The following is a 24,632-nucleotide window of genomic DNA, read 5'->3' on the forward strand; positions in this document are numbered from 1 at the left end:
AGTGAATTTTTTTGTCTGGGTCATAACCCAGGTATGGTGACCCAGACAAGGAAGGGATGGGCAGGGACTATAAACAGTCTAGTTCTTCAAAACAGCAGTGAATGGTTTATGGTGACCTCCTCCAAGTCCCCACTTAGCAATGTCTGGACATATTTTGACTGTTGGGTGTCCCTCAGTGCGCACATCTGCTCACTTTCTGGCTTCCACCCTCATTTTCGATTTTAGAGTTAAATGGAATTTCTATGCTGAAAGGCTGAAACTGCCTATTAGAATCCCTCCACCCGTTTAAGCGGTGAACTGCTTTGAGAGCCCACGGTCTCCTGCTGTGGTCCTCCAGCTTGTGGAAACAGCTTCCCCTGAAGGATGTGCTTCCCTAACCAGATATCTGGAACACAGTTGCCCCTTTCACACCCATCTGCATTCCTAATTGCTGGTGAGTTCTGCCTCGGGGGAAAGAATAACTTAGTGAAACAACCACAGGCAGTTTGGGGTCCGTGCACTGTGCAAGACGTTAGGAGGCTTGGAGCCAAGCCGGGCTTTAAAGTGGATTTTATTAGCCTGGTTGGGGATGACTTCCAGGTAGTAGTAATTCATTGCAAATACCTGGGTATCCTATAACTTGGGCACTAGTGGGAGAGCGCTTGCAGAGTTCTCCAAGGCAAGCCACAGCCAAACCAGTCGTGCAAGGCAGGATATCTCAGATACCCAGGAACTTGTAGAGTGTCCCTCTTCAAGAGCAGGAGAGCCCTCCGCCTTCCCAGGTTGACACACCTACTGAGTTTGCCTGCCTCAAGGAACCTCAAAGACTGGCCAGAGGCTGCTGCAAGAGCAAGGCGGGAGGTGCTATTCCCTTGTCTGCCACAATCTGGGTTGAGTCAGACCCTGCGGCTGGCTGGGCTGGTTCTACAGCAGGCTGCTAAGCTGAGTGAGCTGTGGTTAATGATTGACCCGTGTGAGACCTCTTCGCTTCCCTCCTGGAAGGAGGCCGGGGAGGTCAGTGCCAGGGACCTGGAAGGGAGAGAAGGAACTGCCGCCAGACGGAGTACTGCAGCTCTTAAGCAGAGTTGAAAAGAGAGGTCAGTGCCTTCTCCTGACTGGTTCCTCCTCATCCCAGACTGACTATCTCCAAACCCCACCGCCACCTACTCGCGTCGCCAGGGATTCTAGGGTGAATTATTCCAGGAAGTTTCGATGAGAGAGCCGAAAAACTAAGTCACCCTTGGCCAGCCAACCACAGAGACAGAAATTGTTGCACCCACGCTGGTGAGTCGTGAGGCTTCTTTGGGAGGCGGAAGAAAAGAAAGTGGAGACATTTGGGGACCTGGTGGTCAGGGTCGCTCTTCCTCATGGCTTCATCCAGTGGCTCCAGCAACATCTGCTCCCGAGTCATCGATCACAGCCATGTCCCTGAGTTCGAGGTGGCCACTTGGATCAAAATCACCCTCACCTTGGTGTACCTGATCGTCTTCGTGGTAGGCATCTTGGGCAATAGCGTCACCATCCGGGTTACGCAGGTATTGCAGAAAAAGGGCTATTTGCAGAAGGAGGTGACAGATCACATGATCAGTTTGGCTTGTTCAGATATCTTGGTCTTTTTGATTGGCATGCCCATGGAGTTCTACAGCATCATCTGGAACCCCCTGACCACACCCAGCTATGCTCTGTCCTGTAAGCTCCACACGTTCCTCTTTGAGACGTGTAGCTACGCCACATTGCTGCATGTGCTGACCCTCAGCTTTGAGCGCTACATTGCCATTTGTCATCCCTTCAGATATAAGGATGTGTCTGGACCTTGCCAGGTGAAACTGCTGATTGGCTTTGTATGGGTCACCTCCGCTCTGGTGGCACTGCCCTTGCTCTTTGCCATGGGTATTGAGTACCCTCTGGCAAACGTCCCCACTCACAAAGGACTCAACTGTAACCTCTCTCGCACCCGCCACCACGATCATCCTGGAGACTCCAATATGTCCATCTGCACGAACCTCTCCAGCCGTTGGGAGGTCTTCCAGTCGAGCATCTTTGGGGCCTTCGCTGTTTACCTGGTGGTCCTGGTGTCTGTGGCTTTCATGTGTTGGAACATGATGAAAGTGCTAATGAAGAGCAAGCGGGGTACTCTGGCAGGGACCGGACCACAGCTGCAACTGCGGAAGTCAGAGAGTGAGGAGAGCCGGACAGCGAGAAGACAGACCATCATATTCCTGAGTGAGTCTGGGTCGCGGGGAATTCTGGGACCTTTGGCCTGAGAGGTGAAACCCTGAGTTCACCGAGGCTAAAGAGCCGTAGTTAAATAAGGGTCTTGACGCTCCTCTGGGTGTGTGGGAAATTGTCTCTTCTTTGTGTTTAGAAAATCCGTGGTCTGTGACATTGAAAGGTCTGGTACATCATTTCTGTGACTTCAGGCTATAAAAAAAGTATCTTAGATAAAAACGCTGGGTGATAAGAGGGACAAATGAAATCACCCAGGTCAGGTGAGAGTTCCTTTGGACTGGGACAAGTCCTTGAGAGATAAAGAGAGAGACTGCTTGCCATCTTACTGGATCCTTAGGCCTGAGAACCTTGATCAGGCAGGGAAATTTTGTCCGAAATTTTTTTTTTCTCCTCCTTGGAAGAAGCTGGCTTCTCAGGGATACTTGCTCCTTAGACTGCTATTTCTAGCAACTGTGATCTGCCAAGTCTTCAAAAAACTTGGGCTTTGATCTGCTCACACTGAAATGTATGTGAGAGCTCCCTGCTTAGATTTCTGCTGGGCCATGGGTCTGTGCCTTCTTGGTACAGTCAAGTATAGCAGAGATTCCTGTTTATCTGATGACTTGACCTCGACATTTCTCAATGCTCCTGCTTCTGGTGCAAAGAGAGAGAGAGAGAGAGAGAGAGAGAGAGAGAGAGAGAGAGCGAGCGCTCTGTCTGCTCCCGAAACTTTGTGGTGAGGCAAGTATTTGCAATTGAGGACCTTCTAGGGAGCCAGTAATATAGAAGATCCCCTAACCTTCAGAAGAGAATCTTTGGAAGCTGGGCATGGGCTTGGGGTGGGAGAGCACTTGCCTAGCATGCTGGAAGCCCCAAGGGCCTTCACCAGCATTACGTAAACTTGGTGTGATGTCCCACACTCATAATCTGAGCATTTGAGAGGTAGAAGCAGGAGGATCGGAAGTTTAAGGTCATCATTGGCTCTATAGAAAATTTGAGGCTACCAAAAACAGCAAAACAAAAAAATTCTGAGTTAAAGGCTGGGGAGATGGCTCTACAGGCAAGAAAACTTACCGCTCTTCCTGCAGACCCTGGTTAGAGTTCCAGTGCCATTGTCTAGCAGCTTGTAACTACTCCAACCCTGGAGGCCATGATGGTCTATACTAGTCAACTTAAACACCTACCCCTGATATTTGCACACAGTCACCTCAATATACACACATATGAATAATTTTTTTTTAAAAAATCTTAGGGGTTGGGGATTTAGCTCAGTGGTAGAGCGCTTGCCTAGCAACCACAAGGCCCTGGGTTCGGTCCCCAGCTCCGAAAAAAAAAAAAAAGAAAAAAGAGTAAAAAAATCTTAAAAGTCAAACCAAACAAAACCAAACCAGAAGGGTTTTGTTGTTGACCCCTGGGAGCCAGGGCTATAACCCAGACATCTATAGCGTGTGTCACCAAAGGCTGCTGAAAATATTTTTCAGCAAAAACAAGGAAAAGGTGACATCATAGGTATATGAGTGGGAGTTTGGTCAAAGGAGAGTTGAGATTAGGCACATTCTTCTCCTCTTCAGTGTCATTTCCTGAGAAAAATCAATCCAGGGGTTGTTTGGGTGTCGGAAACTTGTATAAGCAGTTCCCAGGACTGGGGTTCAAGCAGGGGTGAGACTGGAAGGCACTTGAGTCTTAAGTCAGCCCTTCCTTTGGCTGAGGGTGGGTCAGCTGCTGACTTGATTTTAATCCAAGACTGTAGAAAATGATAAGAGAACAGCTTGCACAACTTGGCTGACCATCTAGCATCGAGCGCTGTATTACTGACATGGAAGGGGTCCCAGGGTGACAGCTGGGATTTCTAAGTTCTTGTATCCTGGAATGGGTAATTGGATCAAGGACATTTAGACACTGGTAGAGATTTAGACAGTTTGCTATGGAAGAAGTCATTCCCAGTCAAGGAAGTGGACCAGAGAATGGGAGAGAAAGATTAGAAGCCCTATGGCCCTGGGTTCTTTGGATTGTACATTTGTGTGGGCGCTCACCTTATCCTACGGCTGTATGCTCTGTCTGCCCCGGCTTCTTGCGTGTAGCCCTGGGGCTTTCATGCTAATCCTGATGCCTTTTCCTCTACCCTCCTCCTCTGCCACGGCTGTGCTGGGCAATATATGTTTCCGTTTTATAGAGGGGGAATTTGGGGCTTAAGATATGGGCTGGGGTGGTGACTCAGTAGATAGCGTCCTTAGCACGCATTAAGGCCTGGGTTCCTACTCTGTCACAGCCTAAAACGGGAAGTGAATGTGTATAGCTGCTATCCCAGCACTCTGTGCGCGCGAAGGCTGGAGAATCAAAAGGTCACAGCTACCTGTGGTTAGGCTAGCATCTATAACACCTTGTTTAAAAGCAAATGACAACATCAACAAAACCCCATCACCTGGGTAGGAAGTGAGGGTCTGAGGGTCTGGCGCAGACTTCCGTAGTTCGGATAGAGGGGAAATGGGCTAAGGCAGGAAGGAACAAGCTAAGTGATGTCGGCAGGCTGGTGGTCTGGGAGCCAGAGTGGGGAGTCCTGTGAAATAACGTGACTTGGGACATAGCAAGGGCACTGAAGCCAATACAATCTGTCATCCCCTGTCTGTTAATCGACTATCACAGGAGGGACAGAAATCGTGTTTGCTTGAACATTTGGTGAGAGGCTTCTTTTCTCTTCTAAATCCCCTTAGACACGTCTTAAGCTGTCAGCCATAGTTTCTACTTTAAAGAATTTTAGTTTCATTATTTTTAAATGTATGTTTACGTGTGTGTGAACGCACGCGTGTGCACAAAGGTACCCAAGGAGACCAGAAGAAGGCTTTGGATCTCCTGGCACTGGTGTTACAGGCAGTTGTGAGTCCTGCACTGTGGGTTCTGGGTACTGACCTTGGGTCTTCTGAAAGGGTAGCAAGTAAGCTATCTCCATAGTCCTTAATTTACTGTCTGACCAATCTCTGGTTTTTGATATTTCCCCCTGTTTCTCTGAGGGGATGGAAGTTCACCTCTCAGTTCCGGTTCAGATGAACGTCAGTCAATCTCTACTTGGTGTATATGCTCAGCCCCTTAGAGATAATTTCTCATCGTAGTAATTGCTTCAAACGAGTTCCTCTCTACCCTTCTCTCCTTCCCGTTTAGACTTCTCCGGATTCTTTATAAAAACCATATATTAATCACCCACTGGCTCCCAGCATAGACATTGCTGACTGACAATCAGGTACTCAGTGTGTGATAAGACCCTAAGAAATTTGTCATTTGTGTTTAGCCCATCTTCTCTGTGGTAGGTTTTCAAAGCAGTATGAGCAAATGCTGTCACCCCTCCACAGTGCATTTCAAAGAACTTTTGAAAATAGGAACCTCACTAATTAACTCAAGTTAGGGAGTAAATTAATGGAGTGAAGAGGAGTAAGCCATGGCTTACATCCGTCAGATTAAAACGATGCAATTTGCTTTGTGGGTTTCATAAACTTGTGCTTTGGGGCATTTTTAACCCAGAACAAATGAACATATAAATTGTTTATAAACCACTGAATTTAATATAGTGATTTAGCTGTCTTTTTAGTATTTCACTTAACAGATGGATCAAACGAAAATAAATATTTGCTCATTTCGAAGATATTTTGAATTTAATATGAAATGTAAATGACGACAAAATACAATGTGTCTTCGGAGCACTTGAAGCAATAAAAAATCAATTAAAGGTTCCCTCCTCGTTGTTAAAAAAATTTCTCACTTCTGTATAATGCAGCCAAAATTCATAAGCCCAAGCAAGATGAGGAAGCCTTTGTAGCAATTATTAATTTTCTTTTGTGAATATGTTTGTGGTTACCCCTCCACTGGATTGAGGTGCTGAGCTGGTAAATAATGAGAACAAATGAGGGGCCTCGAGAGAGAAAACCGTGTGGAGATGCCCACCAGGCCACAAGCAATTTGCAGGATAGACCCTAATGATGCAAAAGTGCCTATTCCTGAAAACCTTTGCCTTGTCTGCTTCCTCCTGTCTCTCCCTCTCCCTTTCTCTTTCCCTCCCTCCCTCCCTCTCTCCCTCCCTCTCTCCCTTCTTCTTCTCATCTGTGTGTGATGGGCATGTGTGGCCATACATGGGCCATTCATAAGGGGTACTTCTATGTGGGTAGACACTCATATACATAAAATAAAAACAAACCACATCTTTTCTTTAAAAATGCAGACAGGTAATTTTCGTGGCTCCTGAAAACTTTCAAGGTAGCAGCTTGCGTGTGATCCCCAGGGCACATTAGAACACAGAAGCTGAGCTGTAAACTGTGCTTCAGAATTTCATAAAAACAATGAAAGAGAGCACAAGAAACCCCTGAATCAAATGTGGCCAGCCACTAAGGACAATGAGAGACTATCTGACTTCGGCCAGGTACTCGTGAGAGAACAGAACACTGACAAGGATAACGCTAGGCAGGGCACTTCAGCATGGGTGGTCTGAATGAGGAAATGCAAAGGAGGCCTACTGGAGAAAGCCAGTCTATAGTATACCTGTTAAAATATTTCTCTACTTAATGTGTATGTATGTGTACCTGTGTGTACCCGTGCCTACGGAGGCCAGAAGAGGACATCAGATGCCCTGGAACTGAAGTTACAGGCTTATAAATCAATGTATGCGGGAGCTAGAAACTAAATTTGGGTCCTCTGCAAGAGCAGCCATGTTCTTAACCACTGAACCATCTCTCTGGGCTCTACTTAGCCTCTATTTGGGTCAGAGACTCATGTAGCCCAGGCTGACCTTGAACCCACTAAGTAGCTGAAGATGATCTCAGTTTATGAGGTGTGCCCTACCACCCCAATTTATGCAGGGCTAGGAGTGGAACCCAGGGCTTCCTGCATCCTCAGCAAGGTTTTGTACCAGCAGAGCCACATCCCCAGCTCACCGTAAGAATGTTTTAATAGTTGTTTTCTTGACTAGTTTAATTTCCCAAGCAAAGTCATTTTCTGCAGCGTTCAATGATCTATCAACTCAGTCTCTTGGGAAAATATCATCAAAATTAAATTAGTGACCTCTTAGCATAAGATAATATTTTGATTCAAACGCTTGAATATATCAGGAGGAAGTTTTACCTCCAATATTCAGATTACTGCCACTCTTCTCTCCTTTCCTTTATTGATGTAGATGCGGCTATAATAAGTGATATCGCCTGTTTATTTTTTCTATTTGTGAAATCCATCATAAATTGCAAATTTCCTGCGATCAGCCTGGTAGACAAATACAATAATACTGCTTTATTTGTATAATCAGCCTGTCTCGGAGATTTCATTTCTCTGTCGGGGACATGCACAGCATTTGAGGAAGGGAATATTGGAGTCTTAGACCCCATTCATTAGCATGCCTGCTCATCTGGCTTTGTTGCACGATTCTTGGGGGCTGTCGGGGTATAATCAGGGTGTAGGTGCCTTGGTTAAGCAAAGCATCTGCTTACTAGTGCCCAAGTGGTGGGGAGTAGAATTCGTTTATGAAGAGACAACACATGAGAAGCACATTAATTAGAAGTTCAGGGGTCTTGTCCTGCTCCCTGGACAATGACCCTTGATCTGCCACTGTCAGCTCTCTCTGCCTTTTCTATTATTATTATTATTATTATTATTATTATTATTATTATTATTATTATTATTATTAAAAAGTATTTCACAGTACTGAGGTGGCAGAGGCAGGCGAGTCTGTGTGAGTTTAAGGCCAGCCTGGTCTACAGAGTGAGGTCCAGGACAGCGAGAGCTACATAGTAAGATTCTGTCTTAAAAAAAAACAAAGAGTTATATGTATTTGTATTTTACCTGCCTGCCTATATGTGTAGCCCGTGTGTGCAGTGCCCCTGGAGGCCAGAGGCAGGAGTTGGAGCTCCTAGATCTGGAGTTAGAGATGATTGTGAGGTACCATTCCTTCAAGGACGAATTTGAGTCCTCTGGAAGATCAGCCAGTGCTTCTAACGGCTGAACCGTCTTTCCAGTGCCTTTTTTTATTTGCATAGACAGGGTTTCATGTAGTTCCAGCTAGCCTGAAACTTATTTTTTTAGCCAAGGACAACCAAGCTTCTGGTCTTTCTGCTTCCACTGCCCAAGAGCTGGGCTTACAGGTGGGCACCATCATCCAGTTTGTGCAGTGCTGGGAATGGAACCCAGGGCTTTATTATGCCTGCAAGGCAAGCACGCTACCAACTAGCCAAATCTCACCTGTGTTTCCCTTCTGTTACAGCCCCGGCTAACTGACTCTCTAACCTCAACTCCTTGCAAGCTCACTGAGTTTTAGAGAGGAGTTTGGTCATCATGGCTTCCGTTCTGTCTGTCTGTCTGTCTGTCTCTCTCTGTCAGTCATGTAATGGATGTTGTTTAGTTTCTGGTGCTACCTTTCTTTGTAAGCACCTCCAAGTAACCTGTAATACCATAGTATTCTTTCTGCCACTCTTGGAAAATGCCAACAGTCCGAATCTACCCTCTGTTCTTTGTTTGTATTTGATGTTGCTGAAGAACGGACCCTGAGACTTTCAAGTGCTAGCAAGTTCCTTTGCCGAGTAACGTCTCCGGCCTGAGTCTTCATCCTCTTTCTTTCGGACATTGGCTTTCCTTCATACTTTAACAACTGACCCCTCCTTTGGCACCTCCTCTCTAATCCAACCTTTTGAAACGGGGCATTGGCTCCATCCTATCACTCTGATGTCAATGCAGACTGGCATCCTCGACATAGGGTTGACTGCGGTTTGGGTTCACTGGGTTCCTTTCTTCCCTTGGATTGGGCTTAGTCGGCGGCTGTAAGGACCATCCTAGGGTTTCTTCCACATCCCACACTTGCTTTCTCACAGTTCTGTGGGCTGCAGTCTAGTATGTAGACACCATCAAGGGTGGTGGTGTCTCCCAAGACCACTATTTTATTTAGTATTTCCTCATTTATTTACCATCTTCTTTTATTTTTGGAGGTAAGAGTTCACTACGTGGTTCTGCATGTCCTGGAATTCACTCTGTAGACCAAGCCAATCTCAAACTCAGAGATCCCCCTGCCTCTACCTCCCGAGTGCTGGAATTAAAGTGTGTCTCACTCCTGGCTTTCTCCTGGTTTTTTTTTTAATTTTTTTATTATTTTAAAAATTAAGTTAACTGATTTACTGTGCATGGATGTCTGTGTGGGTGTGCATGTGTATTGGTTCCTGTACCATCGTTTGCACTGGGAGGTCAAAGGACAACTTCCAGGAGTCAGTTCTTTCTCTCAACCACATGAGATTCAGAAACTGAACTCAGGTCATCAGTCTCGGTGGCAGGTGCCTTTATATTTATACTGAGCCATCTCACTAATCCCTTTCCCCTTAAATTGCACACAGCTGTCTCTGCTGTGTCCTCCTGTGTCCTCTCCTCTGGGTGTACACACTCTCCCAACTCCTGTTCCCACAAGATCATCAGGCATCACTTCCAATACATTTACTGTGTAAATACACAGGGTCCAATTTGTGAATCCGGAGGGGGTACACTGAGTCTTTCATGTCCTTTAGTTCTGCGCACCTTATCCCCATTTCAAGTCTTTCAGTAGACGTGGTCCAACTCATACCCTGGCCTCCGCATGTCGTTTTTCTGTCTAATTGCTCTTCAGTCAGACTCCACATTTGTTCACCCCTACAGCTCCCCCGCCCCTCTCCAAGTTCATATCTTTCTCTTTCTCCAAGGTCTCAGGGAAGCTTAGCTCACCCTCATGAAAAGGTCCTTGACATAAAACTAATAGTTGTAATTTTACATTTACTTGTACCGTCATTTGATGGTGTCTTGTTTTTCTATTCCTTAATGGCAGGAGTTATTCTTAACCTTGTTTTTCCAGTGCACGTGTGTGTGTGTGTGTGTGTGTGTGTGTATGTGTGTGTGTGTATGTATGTATGTGTGTGTGTGTATGTGTGTGTGTATGCATGTATGTAGAAGCTAGAAGTTGACCTTAGGTATCCTTCATTATTACTGCCACCTTATTTTTAATAGACTGTTTCGATGAACCTAGAACTTAGCAATTACCTAGACTAATTAATGGGCAAGCCCAGGGATTTGTCTGTCTCCATCCCACCAGGCACTGGGATCACAGAATTCCATGCCCATCTATTCAAACTCCGGTCTGTGTACTTGTGTGGCAGGCACTTTACCAACTGGGCCGTCTCTTTAGCCTCTATCCTTCATTTTCTCTCAGGCTCATGCCATCATTCCAACAGTGTCCAGGGCAAAGCAGACGTTCAGTGTTCAACAGATATTTGTTGACTATATAAATAAATGAACACCCCTCAACTGTTTGAGGTCCCACATTAGAACAAATGACAGAGCTGCGTATTTAACATGTCAAAGTGGAGTTGTCTTCCAGGTTCTCCCAGCATCCCTCAGTACCTGTTACAGAGTCATCCTGGCTGGCACACCCTGTCCCCTCCCTAAATTTCCAATCCAAGGGACTGGCTTCCTTAGCCTCTGATTCCTATACAACCTCAACCATTTTGAACACACAGTATCTTGGCCTCCTAGCTTGCTCTTGGCCTCTTGGCTTCTCTCTTAGCTCCCCTTTCTCCTCCTATCTCTCTTCCTCATTTGTTTTCCCTCCTCCTTCTCTCCTCCCCTGGCCTAGTTCAGTCTGGACCCTTCTAGATGCCTCTGCCTGTCATCTTCCCCATATTTATAATAAATCTCCTCAACCATACCTTGGAGGGCCATGTCCTCATTGTGTGTTTGTGGTGTGTGTGTGTGTGTGTGTGTGTGTGTGTGTGTGTGTGTTCCATTGAAGTGGACTTTGGGAAATGGGATGGTTAGTCTCAATTGCCAGGTTAACAAGATTTAGAATCTCCTGAGAGACAAAGGTCTGGAGATGTCTGTAAGAAGCTTCTTCACTGAGTCAACTGAGCTGGTAATATTCCATGGGCTGAGGTTCCCAACAAAAAGAGAAAGCAAGTCGAGCAGGGACAATTCTCTCTGCTTCCTGACTGGATTCAGTGTGACCAGATGCCTCTGCTGCTACACATGCCTTCCTAACATGACAGCACCCTCGAGCTGTGAGGCAGAAGAAATCCTCTTCTTGCCAGGGTTTGTTACAGCAAGGAGAAAATTAAAGATCTCTTTTATTCTGGACTTGCTACCTGTGGAGTTTATTCTTCTCCAAACACATTCTGCTCAATCTGATCAAAAGTGCCCCTTTTAAATGGATCCTCTGAGTCCTATAAGAGGCCAGAGTGGGTAAGGTAGCTCAGTGGGTAAAGGTACTTGCTGCCAAGTCTGCTGGTCTCAGTTCAATTCCTGCGAACCACATGGGAGAAAGAGAGAACGGGCTCCTGGAAGTTGTCTTCCAACTCCACCATCCCCACCCCGTCACACACACTATGCCACACATACGTACAAAATAAATAAATGAGCAGAATTTTAGGGGAAAGCCAGAGTACCATGGAGGGCATGGACGGTGTTCTCCCCTTTTGAGCCAGTGACTGTTTTGTGTTAATTCACAGTAGTCACTTTAACCATATGCCCCGTTGGAAATAACCATAGCGTAAAAGTAACTATGGTTACTTAGCTCTTAGTCCTTGTTAAATGCTTAGCAAACTGTGAATGCAGAGGTCTGTTTGTTTGTCTTTTTGTTTTTGGAGGGCCTTATGCTGGGTTTCAGATGGGTTAGAGCCCCAAGAAGGCACTGAGAATAATTACTGGGGAATATGGAGTTGATTGGAAGAGTTGTTGATGCCATGGACAGAGGGAACGGCATGAAGGCAGCTGCAAGGAGAGTTCAGGTTGCAGCATCCCAGACAGAAAGGCAGATGTCTGAGGAAGGGAATCAGAGCCCACAAGGCAAGAGCAGGGCCTTTTTATATAAGCCTCTAAGTGTGGGGGAGGTTTCACAGAGCAAATCTACAGCCAGGCTTCCTAGGTAGGAGGCAGGCAAATGGGTGGAAACCAGATCTGTGACCACAGGGATTCCCTTTGATGTAAACTCACTTCCCAAGTAAGGCATCCTGACACCAGAAAGTTGATTACCTAGACTCTTACAGGCAGGTACTGTGACCTGAGCAGGGAAGGCTGGATTCTGAATGTTACATCTGCACACTTTGAGCACGTTTTTCCAAGGAGCGCCTCAGGGAGAAGGGAGGCAGTAACATTTTGAAAATACCAGATTTATGTGCTTTTATTCCATGTTTAAGTTAAAAATGCCACCCCATCCCATCCCCAGCCACCTCACTCAAGGCTAAGCCAGGAGATTAAGGGCCTCGGAAGAGGAGAGAGCAGGTACTGCCTGCACCAGTGTGACCTGCATCAGCATCTGGTCCTGTGGAAAGCCAGGTTTCGTGATGTTTGAAAGAATGTTTCTGCCCCAGATCTCGGATTTAATGTTTCCAAAGCTCAGCTGGACCGTTCACCTGCAGACGCTGCCACAGTGAAGGGCGGGGACCTGGTCCCTGGAAGCCACTGATAGGATTTAAAAATGGCACGGCCCTCCGCAGCATTGCCCATGGCAACAGCATTTGCCGCATCCCAATTGGATAAATCTCAGGGCTGGTTGTGTTTCCAGAATGTAAAGGAATTTCTGGCAGGGACATAGGGATTCTAATGAGCCACTTGTGCCCCTTCCTTTGGCTTTAAGACTATTTGAAGCATTAGTCCTCAGGAAATTGGAATTTCCCCAGGAGTCTCATGTGGGGGAAGAATAAAAGCCTAAGTCTAGTGCCAGCCAGAAGAGGAATTTCTCTGGAAGGAAGACGTTTCTTACAGTTCGGACAACTTGTCAGGCCACCTTGCAGGAGAGACCGGAGCCAGGTCGAGATGGCTCAGTGATGGGTGGGAGTACACTGTGGCCAGGACTGCTTAGTGATACCTCTGTTTTCTATTTCCACCTAAACTTATTGTTAATGCCCTGAAGATGGCTGGAGGTTCACTCAGCCTCCTTGTTCCTCTTCCCAATGTAGCCATACTGAGTCGTCTCTTCTTCTCTTCTCTTTACTCTAACTTAGGTGTTTAACCACCCTCTTGAGGATAGGAATCAGAGCTTGGCTTGTTAAGGGCGATAGGATGCAGGCTCTGACTCAGATAGCCCTGGTAATAATGGCTGTCCCTTGGAATGCATCCCCAGATAGGATAGGCTGTCACCAGCTATAGGGAAGAAGTGAGGCTTGAGGTCATCCATGAACAATGAGGCCTTCTTGGCCTACTGCAGCCTCCAGTGGTCTCCCACACACAATGTTGGACAGGTGTCCCAGATTATACAGGGGACATCCTGTAGTTAGGGATCTTTCATACTTATTATGTTATTGGGGAATTCATGGTCTCTATTTTGTGTTCTTAGTCTCACTGACAAAAGAAACAAACAGACTTAGAAGAAAGCTTGAGGGTGAGTTTTATTTTTAAAAACTTGAGGGAAATACAACAAGACAGACAAGCTGTAAATCTTGGTGGCTGCCAGAAGGAGGAAGAAGAGGAAGAAAAGGAAGGAAACTATGAATTTTTCAATGGAGTTCTGAAAGCAGGCTCATGGTGAAAGAAATTGTAGTGGGAGAGACTAGCTTCAAAGAAGAGTAAAGTGTAAGCCCAGAGCATGAGGAAAGCTTGGCCAGTATGTGTATATTGGGAATGGGGGATAGGAAGAAGAAAAAGGGAAAGCTACACTTTGTTGAATAACTAAGAAAAGGGGGCAGGCTCTGTAGGGCTACTCAGTGAAAACCCTCCAAGAGGCTGCACCAAGGTCTGGATTCTAGGAAGGATAAGGGCATTATCACATTGAGGGGATTGTCTTCCCCTCTCAGGCGATCTCAGCTATTCTGGAAGAGAGGACTCCTGGCCAGGTGATTGACAGGCTTAACTGAGTAACTCTTAAGATGTAGAGGTAATAGTATGTAATATTTTGGGTAAATTAGAATGTAGGGTCTCTACCCAGAGCCAATGTTAGAGATTATAGTCTATTCTTTTGGCTAGGAAGAGGTGGTTTTGCCTTAATTTAAAAAAAGGAGAGAAAGAAAGAAAGAAAGAAAGAAAGAAAGAGCTCAGATCAGATACCACTACTTCTTTGTATGATGCCTCAAATCAAACACTGCCCCAGTTGTTCAGTGAAACTCTAACTAGATAAGGGGTTTCCTGCAGTGAAGAGACACCATGAACAAAGCAACTCTTATGAAAGAAAGGATTTAATTGGACAGCTTCAATTACAGCTTTGGAGGTTTAGTCTGTTATCATGTTGGGGAGCATGGGGACATGCATGCAGGCACTGGACCAATAGCTGAGAGCTAAATCCTGATTCATTGGCAGAGGGAGAGAGAGAAAACTGGGCCTATCATGGGAGTTTGAAAGTTAAAGCCCATCTCTAGTGTCATACTCCCTCCAATAAGGCCACACCTCCTAATCCTTCTAATCCTTTCAAATAGTTTCACTCCCCTGGTGATGAAGCATTAAATGTGCTAAACTATGGAGGACCATTCTTATCCAATCTCCACACTGAAGAAAGGATTGACAAAAGTAATTAAAATCCCCAGATGGGGAAATTTTCTGGGTGGGTTCAACTAAATCACCTGACACCTTGAATCTGAGTCTAAAGATCAGAGACAGAGTCAGAGCCCCAAAGTGTAAGAGTAGTTTGATGAGGTATAAACTCCTTGTTGCTGGCTTTAAATATAGATATATATTATTCCTATATCTGTATATCTATAAATATCTATATCTATATCTATATTCTGTTAGAAATAGGTTCAAGGTTCCAAAGAAAGAGACTAATTGAAGTGTCTCAACAATGCAAAACTATTTGTGATCAAGAGGGTATGCTATTGATTGAATTCTTTTCAAATGGTCTTTTGAGATGGGCCTAGTTTTTAAAAAACATTGTGCAGAGAGAAATGAAGGACAAAGGTGTCTCCACTTTAAAATGAGAATGATGCAGGATCTTTGTATAAACAAACGTTTTACCATGTGGTAGTGGTGGGGTTAAAATGTTTGTATAACACTTTACAAATTAGGGTGATAAAGAGATTTGAATTACTTGTTATCAAATAGGATGTACAGTGGCCTGGGAATACAGATTCCAGTTACCTTGGATTCCATATTTCAGCACGAAAACTGCATCTAATAGCAAGAGAACAAAGAAAATCAAGCATGAGCCCTGTTGGCTGGGTGTTTGGAATCCTAGATTCCTTGGTCATCAACAAGGAGTGTCGCGTTGGTTTGACCTTATAACTATCACCATTTAGTCTGTTATCATCATGTTGGGGAGCATGGGGACATGCATGAAGCACTGGAGCAGTAGCTGAGATCTATATCCTGATTCATTGGCAGAGGGAGAGAGAGAAAACAGGGCCTAGCATGGGATTTTGAAACCTCAAAGCTCACCCCTAGTGACATACTCCCTCCAACAAGGCCACACCTCCTAATCCTTCTAATCCTTTCAAACAGTTCCACTCCCTGCACTTTTCAGCCTGCTCCCCTTCCTTATTGTGTGGCAGTGCCTGTCATTAGAGTTGTTAGACTCTGAGTCTGGGCCCTACACCCTAAGAAGCTGTTTTCAGGGCCACCCAGCTTCATCAGAGCCATTAAAGAGATGAGTGATACTGAAAGCAGAGAAGGAAGAGTTATTCAATGTGGTCATATTGAGTAGAGAGCAAATAAAGAGATCTCGTGACCTCCCCAAGTCCACCTTTGGGGTCTTGACTTGAGGTTTAGGTTTAAATAGAGGATAACAGGCGTGAATAACTAAGAAGTTCTGGTCTGAGTGTTGGCTTCAGGCTCTCTTGCGAGGAAGTCTGGCAGATTGTTAGAGCTGTGTAAAATCTCTTTTTGGGAGATAAATTCTGCCTCTGGCTGGTAAAGGCTACAAAGCCTTTTTCTTCTCTGAAGGCAACTCCGCTTTTTTAGAGTTTGTTCTCTCAGTAGGGAGTACTGAGTCTCTGTCGACTATCTTCATGCCTGAGAGCATAGTTTACATGAATTGGTGGTTAATAAATGCTTGGCGAACATGCAATGTCAGGTTAGCTCGGATGCTTCCAGGACCCTTCCTCTGCAAGCTCCATCTTGACTCTTGAGCTTTCATGGGAAGAAAATTGTGGAGGAGCACCCCACTTTAATACCACTGTAGAGCCAGTCTGACTTACAAGGAGAAATCTTTTGAGTATAATCTTTAGCATTTTCTGACCAACTTTAGGGCTCCTGACAATTTAGAAACTTGACACCACTTCCTCTTTGCACTTACCATATGTCAGGAGTTCTGGCAGGCAGAGGGCTGTGTGGATAGCTTCTCCCCTTGCTTCACTGGTCTTCAAGGTGGCTGTGGAGCTGGTGGGCAGTACTGTTACCCAAATCTGACAGCCATATCAGGAGGCCTGGCTGCTGTGCTAAGTAGCTACTGTGCTTGTCAAGTGTCAATGGCTAAGAAGTCGAAGCCATGTACAAGTGTAAGGCAGGTCCAGTTGAATCAGCAGGGTTTCATTCCTAAAGAAAAGATATCCCTCTTGAAGATGGGGAGACTGCTCAGTTGGTGAAATGCTTGCCTTGCATCCCATTTGAGTTTGATCCTTAGCATTCATGTTTAGAAAGTGATGCTTGCCTGCATTTACTTGCAATCCCAGCACTGACAGGGCACTGGGGGTCACTGGCCAACTATCCTAGTCTAATTATCCAGGTCAAGTTTCACTGAGAAATTCCCATTTCAAAAATCAGAATGGCTCTCGAAGAACAACATTTGGGGATGTCCTCTGACTTCAACATGTACCCTCATGTTCACATATATGTATGCAAACATGTATTCACGTGCATGCATGTACACACACACACACACACACACACACACACGTACAAAGAAAAGCTATTCTCTTACTCTCATAAAATTGGGTGTGTATGTGGGGAAATTCACCCTACCTTAGAAATAAAACAGTCTATGAAGTATTTCAGCTGAGCCGCAGTCATTTGACTTCATGTATTATTTGGCTTTATAATTCTTTGAAAGACATGATATACTCAGCAGAAACGTAGTTTCCTGAGAATTTATTAGTCTACTTTTTGTATCCTGCCATTCTGAAACATTAAATATCATGCTGAAATGACAGCTGTATGTTTTCTCTATTTAAAAGACAATTGATGGGTTGTCAATGTTTCTCAGGTTCAAGATCGTCTTGACAGAGGTGACAAATGGGTTGTGTTGGTGACTGAAGGGAGAAATCTAGACTCTAAGGGAAGCTTATAGAGGGGCAAGGCTGAGCTCTATCTTGGGCATGGAGTTTTTCTATAACCCAATCCTTGTAAAATTGCCTCCTATAGGAAGTCCACTGAGAGTGGGTTCACCTTCTCTGCTCAGTTCTACAGATCTCCCTATTTTGTTGCAAAGTAAGATTCACTTTGTAACATACACCAAGCATGTAGGTGAATTTAAGTGTGCATGATATTCATTTGATTGTAAAGAATAAGATGCTGTTCCCCCTATTCAAGGAGAATGATTTTTCTCTAAATAGGGTGTCTTAAGGTTTTATTGCTGTGAAGAGACACCATGACCACGACAACTCTTATAAAGAACAATATTTAGTTGGGGCTGACTTACAGGTTCAGTCCTTTATCATCAAGGCGGGAGCATGGCAGCATCCAGGCAGACATGATACAATGGGAGCTGAGAGTTCTACATCTTCATCTGAAGACAAACAGGAGAAGACTAGCTTCCAGGTAGCAAGGAGGAGGGTCTCAAAGTCCACTCCTATAGTGACACACTTTCTCCAAAAAGGCCACACCTCCTAAGAGTGCTACTCTTTGTGGGTCAAGTATAATCAAACCAGCACATAGGGCATCGAGAGCATTACAAGTTTAAAAATTGCCTTTGATGAAGGATAGAAGAAAGTTATTATTTATGAATCCAATTAGTCCTGTACTCAAGCACTGTTAGTAACTGGAGTGGTTAATTGAACTTTACTTCAGAGATGTTGCCTATGACCTTAATATTCATGGTTTGGGTCATGGACCAGCAGCATCAGCCACCTGTTGGAAGTTGTAAATGCAGATCACCATGAGTCCTATGTCCTAATACTTAAGTATGGGAAGAAAAGATTTACAATACAGGATTCTTTATTTTGTCTGTCTTTCTTGCTCACTATCTTTCTCTCCCTTTCTCTCAGTGTGTGTGTGTGTGTGTGTGTGTGTGTGTGTGTGTGTGTGTGTGTGTGTGTGTGTGTGTGTAAGGTGTCCTCAGTTCCATATTCTTAGAGACAGGGTCTCCCAGCCTGAAGCTGGCTGATTAGACTAGAATGGCTGGCAAGCCCCAGGTAACCTCAGCATTGTCATCTCCAGTGCCTGGATTACATATGAATACAACCTTACCACCTTGCTCAGATGGTTTTTTAAATGTAGGTACTGGTGATGAGCTGATGTCCTATTGCTTGTAAACACTTTACCAACTGAGCTACCTCCTCTGTACTTCAATCTGGTCTTAAGAGGGAATTATAATATGTTGTTGTGCAGATTTGAGCCTACTGTATTTATGATTATGGACACCAGTAGGGACCAGTGATGGCTTAGAATGCTCTGCTCCTACCAAGATCAAGAAATGGGCTTGAGCAGAAAGAGGAAGTGTGTACTAGGAGTGGTTGTTCAGCAAAAACTGAATTCACTTTCTTTAAACTCTGTCCGTACAACTGGCTACCTGGAGTGGATGAAAACCCAGCTACTGTGCTTGGCTGTAGTCCAGCTGCTTGGGGGCAAGGGTAGGTTAGAGCTTATTTACACATCAAGTTAGGTTACAGTTCACGGTGTCTAGAGAAACTCGGGTCAGGCTTTAAGACATGTATGCTGGCAGCTTTAAGTTTCACTTAATTCACTTTAAAAATAAGTATCTTTTTGTATTATTCTTATCCTCATAGTAAGTTCTGGATTATGTTTGCCAAAGATCAGCATAGAGAAACATGAGTCTAGATGTCCATTAACTAATAAACAGATAATGAAATGTTGTATACACACGACATAATTCTATTAAGGCATAAAGAAAAGTCTAATCATGAAATTTATGGGGAAAGTGGATGAAACTGGAAACGATCACATCAAGTAACCTGGGTTCAGAAACGAAAACACCCGGCATCATCTTCTATGCAGATGCTAGTTTCTAATCTTCATATATGTATGTTTATGTGAGGATGGGTGTAGAGGCCAGGTAACTAGAAAGGGGCCCATGATGGGGGCAGGGAAAGCATAAAGGGAAAAGCACTACAGAATATAAGCCAAAGAAACATGGTGTGTCAGGAATGGAGGGCTTCAGGGGGAAGTGGCAGGGAGGAGGGATCGGGAGAGAGGGGAAGGCCAATCCCCAACCAAAAGGATACCAGAGGAGCCAGAAGCAGAGCAACCTAGTTCCTAAATGGTGCTGCCAGCAGCTAGTTAATACTAAATCTGCAGGGCGTGCTGTTTCCTGCCTGGGACCTGAGTCATTCCACCAGGTCACTGATGGTATCACACAGTGGCTGTTCCTCACCACGGAGTCAATCTGAGTTTGACCGTTGACCTGGAAAACAAAAGTCCTTAACTGTGCCTCAGGTCAGATGCATGCTTTGATTCTAGCTAGCAGCCTTACCTCAGGGATTTTCCAGTTATGTCCTGATACAGCATTAGCCAGGAGCACTTGTTTTAGACTTAGAATCCTAGCCTAGGGTGCTTGCCTGAGTTCGAGTCGCGGGGCCAGAAAAATCTTACTATCACCGCAACTACAAACGGCATAATGACAAAAATACTTCTAAAGTAAAATCCCATTCTTGATACTAAGAACATTTAACATAGATAAAAAGAAGAAGAATGGCTGTAGGGGGAGGAGGGGCTTGGTAGAGTGCCTATCGATCATGCAGAGCCAATGGCTTGATGGACAGAATGACCTAAGCCAGGCATAGTGCTGCATGCCTATAATTCTCACACTTAAGAGGTAGAGAGGGGAGGATCAGAACTCTAGGGTTAACCTACAGAGTGAGTTAGCAGCCTATCTATTTCCAAAAATGTTAAAAGGGGTGGGAGGGGGATGATGTATTCGTTACTTTCTAGAAATAAAAAAAAATTGCTTAAGAATGAAAAGAGAGTAACTGGAGGAATATTTTGTTTAATGTCATATTGAATCTGAGTAGACTTTGACTTTCTTGTAACTAGACTTCATCAGCTCTGACAGCTGAAGTAGCTGTTATTTTCTGTTGTCCTCACAAGTTGAGGGAGAGGGGGCTGATTCCCCAAGAAGCCACTGCTCTTGGTGGTTGCAATGGTTGACCTTGTCAACTTCCCACGGCCCAGGACCACTGAGGCAGAGAGTCTCCATGAGGGATGCCGGTAACCAGCTTGTCGAGGCCCAATTTGAGATGGCAAGTAGGACCTTACAACTTCTACAGGCTCCAGGAGAGACCCTGTCTCCTGATCCTTTCATGATCTTGGGGCTGCTGCTTCTTCATAGGTGGATCACCAGAGTCCAAGGCCAGCAACTGTGTCTCTTCCTGCTCAGTGTTTTCAGCATCTACTCATCTGTCTTATTCCAAGTTGGACGACAATCACAAAAATGCTATAGACACTTTGTCTATGATACAGCAGAATTATGTTGCTCACAGCTGTGGTAGCTGAGAAAGTGCAAAGTCAAAGTGTTGGTAATGTTTGGTACTGCTTCCACATGCAGGTAGGGGATTTCTTGCTGTGTCTTTGTGTCTTAGCTGGTGTTTCATTGCTGTGAAGAGACACCATGACCAAGACAATTCTTATAAAACATTTAATTGGGGCTGACTCACAGCTTTAGAGGTTCAGTCATGGCAGGAAGCATGGCACTGTGCAGGCACACATGGTGCAAGAGGAGCCGAGAGTTCTTAAGACAGCCAGAAGGAGCCTGTCTTCCCCTCTGGATGAAGCCTGAGCATTGGAGATCTCAAAGCCCACCTACCCCATGACACACCTCATCCAATAAGGCCACACCTCCTAATAGTGCCACTCCCTATAGCTAAGCATTCAGACTCATGGCTCTATGGGAGCCTAGTCAAGTCACCACACCTTACACATGATTCATGTTGACCGTCAGCTTGACAGGGTCCAGAATAACCTGAAAGACAAACCTCTGATGTGTCTGTGAGAGTCTCTATATTAGGTTAACAGGGGAAAGCCCTACCATGTATGTGGGTGGTGCCATTCCTTGGGCTGGAGACTTGGACTAAATAAAAAGGAAAAGCTGAACTGAGCCCCAGCATCCATCTTTCTCTGCTTCCTGACTGTGGATGCCACGTGACCAGCTGCATCACACTGCTGCCGCCGTGCCTTCCCCACCATGATAGACCATGCCCTCGAACGGGGAGACAAATTGACCCCTTCCTTCATCAAGGTGCTTTGTCAGCTCTTTGGTGACAGAAATGAAGAAAGCAAACCAATACAGTCCTTACATTTCTGAGAGCTGTTGTTGGGCTATGGTTTGAGTGTGTTCCCCAAGGGTTATGTGTCCTAGAAGCATGGTGTGTCCTGTGTGCTGATGTGAGCTGGACCTTCTGGAAGAGGGGCTTAGTGCACATGGGTTCCTGCCAGTCTCTTTGGGTGAAGAGACTGACCCCTCTAGCACTGTGCTGTTTTTGGCACGATTCTACTGCAATACCACATTCCATGCTATGATGTCATGGGAGCCTTTACCATCAACTCAAACCAATGTGATTTCTCCGTTATGGGTCATTTGCATCCCCAGCTATGATTTTAAGGAAACCTTTATGCTTTACATCCATCCATTTTCAGATAGCTAATGGTGCCCCAGAAAGAAGATTAATGCACGGGCTTTGCCCTTACGATCTAGTAAGTCCTCAACGACCACACCTGGTACCCTAGTATTGATGGTATTGATGAGGACGTTTCCCTTGAGTTGGGGGAGGACAGCATTCAGGTGCTGACATCTCTGTGAATCAAATCCCTTTCCATCGTCTTCTAAGACTGTATCTCACGGCCTCAAAGGCTCACTTTTGAAAGCCATTACTATCTCCTTACCTTAGATCTTCATCATCATGGTATCTGCCACCATCTTTTTTCCTTGTTAGGTAACATTTCACAGTTTCTAGGGAGTATGAAATGGTCTTTTGGGAGAATTGGGGGGAGGGGAAGTTGGTTACATTTTATTTTATAGTGTGTGTGTGTGTGTGTGTGTGTGTGTGTGTGTGTGTGTGTGTGCTCATGCATGCGTGTAGGCCTAGGCATTTGAGCAGAGGTCAGAGGACAGCTCCTAGGAGACAGTTCTTTCTCTCCATGTGGGTTAAAAGGATTGAACCTAGGTCATCAGGCATAGCAGTAAGCTTATTTACCTACTGAGCCATCCTTCCTGCCTAGATGTTATTTTAATGAATTGTTATTTTTAAAGACTTTGATCTCACATAGCCCAAGTTCACCTGTATTGTCAAGGATGACCTTGATCTGCAAGTCTTTCTGCCTCTCCCTCCCCAGTTCCCGGATTAGAGTGGCCCGCCAATCACACTTAGTATATTCCATTGTGAGCATGGAACCTATGGTTTGTGCATATCAGACAGGCCTGCTTCCGACTGAGCAACGTCCAGTGTCCTTGGGGGAAGATTCTTAAACTCTATAGGTGACAAAGGCTTGTCACAGAGTATGAAATGAATGCACACAATCTCCTGACCTGCAAGAAAGAATGGTTTTAATCCCTTCGGCTTCCTGCAGGAATACGGCATTCAGGATCAATCCCTGATCAGTTCAGATCCTTGGTTTCATCATCTCCACATCAGACACAACTAACGGGAAAGACCAATTTAACCTTTAACAAGAAGCATAGAGACCTTCAGTGCTGAGCTCTGTTCGTAGAAGAGCCACAGTAAAAGCGAACTGTCTGCAATTACCTTGCAGTACTATGGAAAGAATTCTGCACGAAGGATCAAGAGAACTTGGTTATAGAATTACTGGGCCACCAGCCTCCATTTTGAGCAAAGGATTACTGATTTCCGCTAGTGAACACAAATTCGAGGCATTTGTCTGGAAAATCAAACTAACAGAAAAGGAGATCTGGGACTCCCCATCCCCCCACCCACCCAGGGCAAGCATCTGGGAAGTCCCTTGATATTGTAAAGATGTATAGACATAGGCATTTTAATCATTGTATGTGCAGTATAAACATGCTTGAAAGCTCCTTTTATACAAAGTTCAAATGACAGCCCAGAGAAGGAATTCCTGGGTGGCTTTGAGGAGCCTCCAGGGCTGGGGAGATTGCTCAGTCAGTGAAGGACTTTCTGCCCAGGCATGCCAACCTGAGGTCAGATCTACAGCGGTCCCATACAAAGTTTGATGTGGTGGTGAGCATTTGTAATCCTAGCCATGGGGAGGTGGAGACTGGCTCCCTGGAGCTCACACTTAGCCAGCCACTTGTGTCTATGTACACTTGTGTCTATGTATTGTGTCACTGTACACTTGTGTCTATGTATTGTGTCACAATACATAGATCACAGACACACACAACACACACACACATATATGTGTGTGAACACTTGTGTCTCTGATCTATGTATTGTGTGTGTGTGTGTGTGTGTGTGTGTCTGTGCTTTTTCTTTGGATCATTTTCTTCTGTTTGTTTTGCCCTATTCTGCTAGGTTTTGTTTTTTATCTTATTTTATTCCTTAGATCCACCCCCTCCCTTTTTTTTCAAATTCTAATAAGAGACAAATGAACTGTGGATCTGAATGGGAGCAAATGTGGATAGGACTTGAGAGGAGTTGGGGGAGGGGAAACCGTGATCAGAATACATTGTATGAAAAAATTCTATTTTAATAAAAGAAAAAAAAAACCCTGTAAGATAGAGAATGGTTATGGAAAACTCTTGAGGTCAACCTCTTGCTTCCGTATGCACGCATTGATATGGACTCACACGTGCATAGGTGCACAGGTGCGCACCCATGCACGCATGCATGCAGGTGGGGAGCTCTGCGGTGTTCTCAATGAGACTCTTCTGTGAGCTCATTCCAGGCGGAGTTAGACTCAGAGGTTAGACTCAGAGGTTCTGAAGCTTCTGTGCTACAGCAGCCTCACGCACTACCTCATCCCAGGCCCATTTTGGGAGGGAACTTTTGATGAGTGGTGGTGTCGATGTTTTCCTTCACACACCTGTAAGGCCCAACCATTATTGGCCATGGAGATCGAAATATCAAAATAAATTTTTGGAAGACTGTCATCAAACCTAGCTTTATTTCCAAAAACACAAAAAAACCCTGCCCCAAGGAGGAAAAGCTGAATTTCATCACAAAATAAACAGTTGATGCCTAAGCCATTACTTATGTCACGCCAGTCCACGGAGACGGAGGCGCCATGGAAACCAATTGCGTCTGACAATCCACATTGCCGGCACCCATTAAGACTTGAGGCGCCGCGATTCTGTTCTCCCCCATTTTGCTCATTTTAATGATAATAATGAGGATGTTCAATGGCATTCTGGGTTTACATTGCACTTGTCTTTAGGGTGCTCCAAGCATTTTCCGTGGTATGTCTCA

At 45.0% G+C, this 24,632-nt stretch overlaps 1 protein-coding gene across 1 annotated transcript in view; it reads left to right on the forward strand.

Annotated features, from left to right (window-relative positions):
• Positions 1–968: 968 nt before the first annotated feature.
• Gpr39 (G protein-coupled receptor 39) overlaps positions 969–24,632 on the forward strand; it is a 194,529-nt gene continuing 170,865 nt past the window's right edge. The window contains exon 1 of the mRNA XM_032914976.1: positions 969–2,202. Within this exon, the coding sequence (XP_032770867.1) occupies positions 1,347–2,202 (856 nt within the window). The 5' untranslated portion in view covers positions 969–1,346. The remainder of the gene's footprint in view (positions 2,203–24,632) is intronic.

The sequence above is a fragment of the Rattus rattus genome, chromosome 10 (assembly GCF_011064425.1).
Source record: "Rattus rattus isolate New Zealand chromosome 10, Rrattus_CSIRO_v1, whole genome shotgun sequence".
NCBI classification, from domain to species: Eukaryota; Metazoa; Chordata; class Mammalia; order Rodentia; family Muridae; genus Rattus; species Rattus rattus.